Genomic DNA, 9,540 nt, shown 5'->3' on the forward strand with positions numbered 1-9,540 from the left:
ATATGGGTAGGGGAAACCACATTGCCCTCTGATGAGATTATAGGAAATTTTTATAGAGAAGACATTTTTCTCTCCAATCTAAAGCTGTGTTCAAATATCAAAGAACAGGAGGCTGTAAAAAGGGCAAGGGAAGGAAGTACTAATTTATATATTATGATATATATGATAAATCACATATGACATCATATATGATAAATCTTATAGAATCTAAATGGATCCTGAGTCCCATGAAGCCTCATACTGGCCACTGATATCCCTCACTGCCCTTTCTTTACAAAGCCTACATATGCTTGGACCCCTTCTGCCCCCACCCCCCGCCAGCCTCTGCTATCCAGGAGTCTGATGGACCCCTGGGGCTGTGGGGGAGAGGTGTCTCCATGCCCCCCAGCCCCCAAGCCTTGATGTCTACCAGAGTACTTAGCTATGACACAGGCCACTGTAGGGGCTCTCAGTTGTCAGTTGCCATTGGATGCTCGATCAGCTATCTCTTATGAGCTGGGGGTGGCTCCTCTCCCCAGCACTCCTGGGCTATGCTGTGTGCCACTCCCAAATCCAAGAGGGCAGGAAGCGACCTCCCCTCCCACCAAGCCGCAGGGCACAGCTCACCTTGGGCAAGGCCAGCTCCTGATTCAGCCCCACAGTGGTGAAGCGCATGGAGTAGAGGCTCGCTGCGAACAGGGCCAGGAACAGCACCAGCTGTGGGGACTCTGTCAGGTAAGTCACCTGTACAACAGCCCCCTACCACCTCCCAATTTGGCCAGGGGTTTTAGGGGAGTCTTCAGAAGCTTGTCCCCACCCCCAAGCTCTTACCCCAAAGCAGTCTGGACTTCAGCTGGACTGGGCTGACCCCCTGCCCCACACCCCTCATGCCCCCAGGCCTCACTCACCACGAACACCCGGGTGACCTTGTGCAGGAGCACCGGGGCATAGAACTTTCGGAAAAACCCCAGCAGGAGCCCCTCGCCCTGGGCAGGTGGGGGCAGCTTCTGGGCCCCAAGGCAGCAGCAGATGTCTGGCCGGGAGGCCTGTGGGAGGAAAGGCAAGTCCTCAAGGTGGCCCCAGAGCTCACCCCACAACTGCTGCCCTCCCTCCCATGGGGACCTGGGACGTGGGACCTGGCCATAGGATGGGGGAGGGGGGCAGTGCTACCATCCTTTTTCTTTTTTTTAATTTTTTATTATCTTTATTTATTGATTGGATAGAGACAGTCAGAAATCGAGAGGGAAGGGAGGGACAGAGAAGGTGAGAGACAGAGAGACACCTGCAGCACTGCCTCACCACTTGTGAAGCTTTCCCCCAGCAGGTGGAGACTGGGGGCTCAAACCCAGGTCCTTGTGCATTGTAACATGTGTACTCAACCAGGTGCGCCACCACCCGGCCCCCCTTTTTCCTTTTATGGGGCACCCTGTACCTCCTCCCACTGGCATCTGCAGAACTCTGCTCAGCGATTTTCTTTTGAGGTGGCACAATGCATAAGACTCTGGACTTGGAAGCATGAGGTCCCTGAGTTTGATCCCTGACATACTATGTCTTTCTCTCTTTCTCTCTCTCTCTCTCTCTCTCTCTCCCTTCCTCTCCCCCTTCCTTTCTCCTCTATCTTTTTTTTTTTTAATCCAGGGTTATTGCTGGGCTCGGTGCCTGTACCATGAATCCACCGCTCCTGGAGGCCATTTTTTCCCCCTTTTGTTGCCCTTGTTGTTGTAGCCTCATTGTGGTTATTATTATTGCCACTGTTGATGTTGTTCATTGTTGGATAGGACAGAGGGAAATGGAGAGAAGAGGGGAAGACAGAGAGGGGGAGAGAGAAAGACACCTGCAGACCTGCTTCACTGCCTGTGAAGCGACTCCCCTGCAGGTGGGGGGCCGGGGGCTCGAACTGAGATCCTTACACCGGTCCTTGCGCTTTGCGCCATGTGCACTTAACCCACTGCGCCACCGCCCGACCCCCTCTTTTTTTTTAATTCTTTATTGGGGGTTGAATGTTTTACAGTTGACAGTAAATACAACAGTTTGTACATGCATAACATTTCCCAGTTTTCCACAAAACAATAGAACCCCCACTAGGTCCTCTGCCATCAAGTTCCAGGACCTGAACCCCTCCCTCCACCTATCCCAGAGTCTTTTACTTTGGTGCAATTCTATCTCTCTTTTTTTAATAATTATGTTTTAATTTTTCTTCTTCCATTTTTATTTGATTTATACATTCTTTCATTTATTTAGAGACAAAAAGAAACTAAAAGGGAAGGGGGAAAGAGAGGAAGATAAAGAAACAGAAAGGCACTTGCAGCACTGATTCACCACTCTTGAAGATTCCCCCCAGCAGGTGGTGACTGGGTGCTTAAACCTGGGTCCTTGAGCACTGAGAGCTACGCTGTCACCTAGACCCTCTTTCCCCTCTATCCTGTGTTAGTAAATAAATAAGATCTAAGAAAAAAGGAAGGCAAGAAGGAAGGAAGGAAGGAAGGGAGGGAGGGAGGGAGGGAGGGAGGGAGGAAGAAAGGAAGGAAGGAAGGAAGGAAGGAAGGAAGGAAGGAAGGAAGGAAGGATGGATGGAAGGAAAGAAGGAAGGAAGGAAGGGAGGAAGGAAGGAAGGGAGGAAGGAAGGGAAGAAGGGAGAAAGAGAAGGCATGTTCTTGGCTTGGCTCGGCTTGGTTTTGCATGGGGAGAGAGAGAGAGTGACAGAGACCATAGCACCAAAGCTTCCTTCAATGTGGCAGGGGCCAGACTCAAACCTGGGTTACACACACGACAAAATGGCACACTACTCAAGTGAGCTATTTCACCGGCCCAACTTCTCACTAATGTTTTACCTCACAGCCCCCCATGCTCATCAGTGAGCAAGTGGTGCAGTCTCCATCTCACTCGCCCTGTGTGTGCTCTCCCCAGAAGCCAACATGGAACCTTCTGGGGAGAGACAAGCCCGTTTATAGACCTCAAGGAGATGGTGTTGCCAAATAGCTCTGTCTCTAAGTTTATCAATCCACTAGGCCCCAGTGAGTGAGTGATTCCTCCAGACAGGACCCCTCCCTGCCCTCCCAGCTCAGCAAACGGCCCGAGGCAACCTTATGAGACCCTCTTCTGCCATGTGGACAATCTCTCTCTCCCTCTCTCTCTCTCTCTCTCTCTCTCTCCCTCTCTCTCTCTCTCTCTCTCTCTATATATATATATATATATATATATATATATATATATATATATATATATCCCTCCCTTCCCCCTTCTTCTCTCTCTCCACCAGGATTGTATATATATTGCTGGTGTTTGGTACCTGCACAACAAATACACCACTCTTAGTGACCATTTTTCTTTATTCCCTTTTCTTTTTTTCTTCTGGTTTTTTTTAGAGAGAGAGAAAAAATTGAGTGGAGGAAAAACAGAGAGGGAGAGAGATACCTGCAGGACTGCTTTATCTATCATGAAGCTTCACCCCATCACCACCACCCATCAGGTAGGGACCAGGGGCTTGAACCAGAGTCCTTGCATGTGTTGATATGAGCATTATACCACTGCTGGGCCCCTGGATAGCCTCTTGACAGGATCCTTTATGTCCCTCAGGTGGCTGTGTGATGGGATCTCTTTTCCCCCACTGGCCCACAACCCTTCACCAGCTCTGAATCCCAGCCTGAGAGTCAAATGGTTCTCAGAGGCCTGAGTCTTGCATCTTCACAGGTTGGCAAGCACCTAACTAAACCTGTTCTCCTCACACCGACACTTATGTTTCAGTTAACTGGCCTTCTGAGTGGAGAGCAAGGAGCTCTTAATTCTGTAACATGCTCAAAGGTTTGAGGCTACTCTCAAAATTTCTCCCCAAAGGAAGTGTCTTTTCTATGCAAAGCTAGGGCTCAGGTGGCCCAAACAGTCCAGCTCATAATCCTGCCCCAGCATCCGTTGTCTGAGAAGTGTAGACCCGCCATCCCTAGACAAGGCGCTTGCAGCCTTACCTCCTGTCTCCTGCTGTCCAGGGAGAGCAGGGCCACGAAGGCCGTCATCTGCAGCAAGAAGTCCAGGATCACTGCCAGGCCAGAGGTCAGGGCAAAGGTCCGCACAGCTGGCATAGGTGTCAGCGCCCCTGGGCATGGAGGGAAAGCCTGTCGGGGTGCTCTAGCTCCCAGGGTAGGGCTGGATCTCAGATTTTGGGTGCCAACCCTCACTCACAGCACCCAAGGGATGGGGTCAACCTTGGCTCACCTAGGAAGAAGCAGATGGCCTCGGAGAGGCTGCATAGCAGCATGCTGGGGGCCACCCTGCCCAGTGCACGGCCAATATGCTGCTCCCGCCGCTCCCCCATTCGCCTCGGGAGTCTCTGTGTGGGGACAGCAAGGCAGGGCCCATCTAGAGCTCCATCCATTACCGGCCCTTGCTCCTCCAGACCTGGCCATTGCCCAGAGACCCAGAGGGAACTGGAAGATAAGCCCTGACCACCACGTGGGGACAAGGACCTTCTCCATCCCACACCCTGCATTCCCCAGACCCAGCCCAGAGGAGCACCTGGCAGGCTCCAAGCTTGGTAGGACCCCAAGAGTCCACTTGTGGGAGAGGCTAAGGCATCTGTGGTTTGATCCCCCTGTCCCGGCCTCACCCAGGGAGTGGGGGTCATAGGGCTCAGGTGGCACATACAGAGTCAGAGCACGAGGAGAAGCACAGAGCACTCTGGAGCCATGGGCATTACAAACATAGGAGGAAAGTGCCCCCAGGGGACACTGCCAGGGAGGTGGCTCATCAGACAAAGCACATGAGCCCAAGGTTCGGTCCCTGGCACCACATGGGGCACCAAGGATGGCCCCAAGGGAACTCCAGGGATGGATGGATGATGGATGATGGATGATGGATCAGAACATTAGTGTCCTTCACTCTGTGTCTTAAAAAACCTAGACTAAAAGTGGGGCTGGGGAGGCAATTCAGCAGTGCCGCACAGGTGCAAGTCCCCAGGGTTGGCTCCCTGATGCCTCCTAATTTTCTTTTAAAGCCCAGCCAAACATCCTGGGCTGTGTCTGAGAGAAAGGATGTCTCCTGCCTCTTACCTGGTACTCAAGAACAAAGATGAAGATGTTGTCGGCGCCCACTGACAGCACTAGGAAGGGCACCACTTGCAGAATCACCAGGGAGGAGGGGATGCCCAGGTAGGAGAAGAAGCCCATGGTGGCCATCACTGCTCCCAACACCACGGCCACCCCGCCCAGGCCCAGCGTGGCCTTCGAGTCCACCTGCAAGGGAAGCGGGCTCAGCCTCCCTGCAGGGCCTTCCCCTGTACCCCGCCCAGAACCAGAGAGGGAAGCAGACAGCCAGCAGCCCCTCACTGTTGTGTCCTGTCTGCAAGTGCTTCTGTGTTCACTCTGCTCTGCAGAGATGTGCCCTGAGGGCAGCCAGGGTGGGGGTTTCTGCTGATTCTCCTGTGAGCCCACACCCAGAGGCACTTTCAATCCTAGCTTTGTGGAACTAGAAGGGAGCTGGACAGCTAGGGTTCTTGCCTTGCCATGAGCATGGCCCAGGTCTCTGCCCTGGGGCTACATGGGAGGTGCTGCTGCACCAGAAGATGCTCCACTGCTGTATTTAACCTTCTCTCTGTCTCTCTCTTGTCTCCAAACCTGAATGAAAAAGTAGCTCAGAAAGCGGCAAAATAGCTCCTTTGGATAGTATATGTGCTTGACCCAGGTTTGAACCCAGCCCCCAGCATCTCTCTCTCTCTCTCTCCACCTCTGTCTACCTAATAAATATAGAGATACATAGAGATAGGTGGTGGCTCGCCTGGTTGAGCGTACATGTTACAATGCACAATGACCCAGGTTCAAGCTCCTGTCCCCATCTACAAGGGGAAAGCTTCACAAGTGGTGAGGCAGACTGTAGGTATCTCTCTGTCTCTCTCCCTCTCTACTTCCCCCTCCTCCCTCAATTTCTGGCTATCTCCATCAAATAAATAAAGATAATTTAAAAGTTAAAAAGAGGTAGATAAAAATAATATAAATATAATATAAGTAAATATTAAATTATTTTTTAGAAAAGAGGTAAAGACAGAGATAGGAAAGAAGAGGAGGAAGAAAATTTTAAAAAAGGGAAAAGCAACCCAGGTCAGTGAAGTCACACATGTGCAAGGCAAAAAAAAAAAAAGTAAAAAATAGATCAATAAATTTTAGCTATGCATTTGGATAAGCTAGAGTATGCCAGGTGGCTCTTTGAACACTTCCAAAAAGAATCAGCCTTAGGTATGGGAGACAGCATGATGGTTCTGCTTGAAGCTCTGAAATTCTAGATTCGATTCCAGGCACCTATAATCTGGTGAAAATCTGGCAGGGCTCTGGTGAAAAAAGATATGGAACTGATTCCAGAGCACTCGGGGCCCCTCCACAGCTCACCAGTATTCGTCTCCAGCTGGAGTAGCTGCCCAAGGCCAGGGAGATGTACAGGAAGATGACGATGTAGCTGACGGCGAAGATGGGCAGGTCCTGGGCTGTGGTGCGATTGATCTCATCCTCCAGGGACCGCTACAGAGACCCATCCCTGAGTGCCAAGCTCCCAAGAGCCCCAAGCCCCAGCCAGGCTTCAGGAATAGTCACCGACCCTCCCACCTTCCAGAGTGACCAGTCACTGGCCTGGGGCCTCTCAGGAGAAGAGGGGCCAAGAAGGGCACCTGGGAATCCACTCAAATCCACCCAGGTTGTCCCTCATCTCCCAAACCCCTACCTCTGCCATGAAAGTGACCTCGAATGTGCCTTCCATCCGCCGCTGAAAGACTTGCAACTCTTCCAGAAAGCCCTCTTCCCAGAGCTTGGCCTGGGCCATCCGGGGGTCTCCAGGGGGGTAGTTATTGAGGGAGAAGGTCATAATCAGAGCCTCTGCCTCAGAATAGTCCTTCCCTGGGTGGGGGAGATAGTAGAATGGTTGTGCTAACAGACTCTCATGTCTGAGGCTCTGAGAGATCTCAGGTTCAATCCCCTCACACACACACCACCATAAACCAGAGCTGAGCAGTGCTATGGAAAAAGAAGGAGGAGGAGGAGAAGGAGAAGGAGAAGGAGAAGGAGAAGGAGAAGGAGAAGGAGAAGGAGAAGGAGAAGGAGAAGGAGAAGGAGAAAAAGGAGGAGGAGGAGTCCTTCCCAAAGGTGAAACACTCAAGGTCACCCTCTAGTCTCACTCCTGCCTCCATAGTGCTCCCGATTCTCAGTAGCATTACTGCCCAGCCCCCAAGTACACTCCCACTTCCCAGAGCATCAGAGATTCTGAGCATCGGGGGAGAAGATGAAGGAGGTGGCAGAGAGAGAAGCCAGGCATGTCTGCCTGATGCCTCACACACATATCCCCTTGGCCTACCTGGGGGCAGAGGCAGCTTGCTTACCTTTGTAGCCCCCCACAGCCAGGAATGGGAAGACAGGAGCCCCATAGTCCGCCATGCAGCTTAGAGCCAGTGCTGTGCCATCTCTGAAGGTAAGTGGGGCACTAGGGGTGGGGGGAGAGGAAGCACCTTTCACACCTGCTCCAGCCTCCCCTCCCCCAGCATTACCGTCTGACCCTGTGCTCAGAGCCATTGGTCCCCAGTCTGTCCAACTCCATCCAGAGCTTGTTCTGGCTCCCCAAATAGGCTCTGCCCCAGCTGTTTCTCTACCTCAGCGTGGGACTTCCTCCCAAGCCCCATCACCTGTCCCTGGATGGGAAGGGAGGGTGAGTACTACATGCAAGGTCCCCAGGCTTGGGGGCTGGGATCTGAGCCCCTGAGTCAACACACCAACAAAGCCAGGTGTTGCCCTCAGATGCTGCCACCTCCCCCTCCTCTTCCTCCTCCTTCCACCCTTCTCTTCCTCCTCCTCCCAGAAGCCCAGAACCCTCCAAGACCTGTGCTCAGCTCTCCTCCCCTGGGGAGGATCCAGACACCCTTCAGCTGGGTCCCTTCTGAGCACACACCTTGTTCAGCTTGAGAGAAGCTTTCTAGGCATGTGAGTATGTTGGCCACTCACTGGCTGTTCTAGGAGTGTCAGTCACCCCACCTCTCTAAACCTCTGTTCCCCTTTCTGGGAAGTGCAGATAACCTGACTGCTCAAGAGGAGTTGTGTGTGCCTGACATCAATGTAAAGCCAGCTCAAGGACTGTCCAGCGGGCCTGGAACATCCTCTCTGCCCTGCTGACTCTGATAATCAAAGCACAGACTTCCAGAAGCAGCCCAAACCCAGGGAAAGAGAGCGACAGAGGAGTCTGGTGACTCACTCAGGAGTCTCCAAGGTTAGAGCTACTTTCACCATAACCCTAAACCCTTTGCCACTCTGTTTTGTCTTTCCCTGCAGTCTAAAGCAGCTTGGTGAGCCATCAGGTGCATTTGCAAAGAGCACTCATTGAGTTTTAATGTCATAGTTGATAACACTTGCAGTGACAGGGAGCAGCTGCTATCACTGTCCTCCCTTCTCTGCCTGCATCTCCTGGAGACATAACACTATAACACTTCCATCACAGACCAAAGTCAGAACCACACGCTGATACCTGGCTCTCCTCTATGAAGCAAGACACTAAAGAGAGTTGCAAAGATGCACTGTCTTTTTCCTCCACCAGGGTTATCACTGGGGTTGGGTATCTAGAAGACTTTTTCTTTTTAGGTAGAGTTTGAGAAATAGAGGTAGGGATAGAGAGATAAGGGTCCAGGAGGTGGCACAGTGGATAAAGTGTTGGACTCTCAAGCACGGGGTCCTGAGTTCAATCCCTGGCAACACATGTACCAGAGTGATAGCTGATTCTTTCTCTCTCTCTTCCTATCACTCTCATTAATAAATAAATTAAATATTTAAATATATATATATATATATATATATATATATATATATATATATATATATATATAAAGAGATTGGCAGCACCACTCCAGTACAGCTCTGCCATTTGGTGGACAGGGACTCAAACCCTAGTTTGAGGGAGATGAGCCACCTCTGGCCTCATGGACACTATTCTAATCATGACCTTTTTCTGGGGCTGGGAAATATTTCTCAAAAGACATACGCTATTTGAGAGTCTGTGAAATAGCTCACTTGGACAGCGCTGCTTTGACATGTGCATGACCCAGGTTCTAGCCCATCCCCCCTACCACCACCACTCCACAGATGCTGTGGTCTCTTTCACTAACTTTCTCTAAACAAGCAAACAAACAAAATCCATGTTATTTGTGTCCACATATAATGAACTTTTGTGTTATATTTATCGAACTGATATCTCCTCACTTCCAGTTTTACTTTCTCAAGTAGTGAACATCATCAGGTCTGACCTCTACCCAAACTAGAACTCTTCAGAGTTTCCAGTCCTTTGCTTTTTTTCTTTATGATTTTATTTATTTATTTATGAGAGAGATTGGAGAAGTGAGAGAAAGAACCAGAGCAACACTATGGTACCTGTACTACTGGGGATTGAACTTGGGACCTCATGCTTAAAAGTCTAGTGCTTTATCCACTGTGCCACCCTCCAGACCACACACTTTGTAAGACTATTCAGGAGGATGTCTGTGAGACCAGAAGTTGTGGGAACCACTATTCTACTACAGTCGTAAAGGTCTCACTGTGTGGGCCCGAGAGC

At 50.9% G+C, this 9,540-nt stretch overlaps 1 protein-coding gene across 1 annotated transcript; it reads right to left on the reverse strand.

Annotated features, from left to right (window-relative positions):
* Window positions 1-420: 420 nt before the first annotated feature.
* Window positions 421-7,425, reverse strand: LOC132536304 (NPC1-like intracellular cholesterol transporter 1). The gene is made up of 8 exons (XM_060183929.1): window positions 7,331-7,425; window positions 6,679-6,851; window positions 6,351-6,479; window positions 5,022-5,204; window positions 4,189-4,303; window positions 3,942-4,069; window positions 888-1,025; window positions 421-696 (listed from the first exon to the last, which is right to left on the reverse strand). The coding sequence occupies exons 1-8, from the start codon at window positions 7,383-7,385 to the stop codon at window positions 529-531; spliced, it is 1,089 nt and encodes a 362-aa protein (XP_060039912.1). The 5' UTR covers window positions 7,386-7,425; the 3' UTR covers window positions 421-528.
* Between the last annotated feature and the right edge of the window lie 2,115 nt (window positions 7,426-9,540).

This window comes from Erinaceus europaeus, unplaced genomic scaffold, assembly GCF_950295315.1.
Source record: "Erinaceus europaeus unplaced genomic scaffold, mEriEur2.1 scaffold_1207, whole genome shotgun sequence".
Classification (NCBI taxonomy): domain Eukaryota; kingdom Metazoa; phylum Chordata; class Mammalia; order Eulipotyphla; family Erinaceidae; genus Erinaceus; species Erinaceus europaeus.

What these genes read in the sequence shown, in the direction of transcription:
- LOC132536304 (XM_060183929.1), bottom strand. Translation starts at nt 7,385, where the DNA reads ATGGCGGACTATGGGGCTCCTGTCTTCCCATTCCTGGCTGTGGGGGGC. An exon ending in AGGTCACTTTCATGGCAGAG is followed by an intron (nt 6,480 to 6,678) that starts GTAGGGGTTTGG and finishes GGGTCTCTGTAG; the next exon opens with CGGTCCCTGGAGGATGAGAT. An exon ending in GGCCATCTGCTTCTTCCTAG is followed by an intron (nt 4,070 to 4,188) that starts GTGAGCCAAGGT and finishes CTCCATGCCCAG; the next exon opens with GGGCGCTGACACCTATGCCA.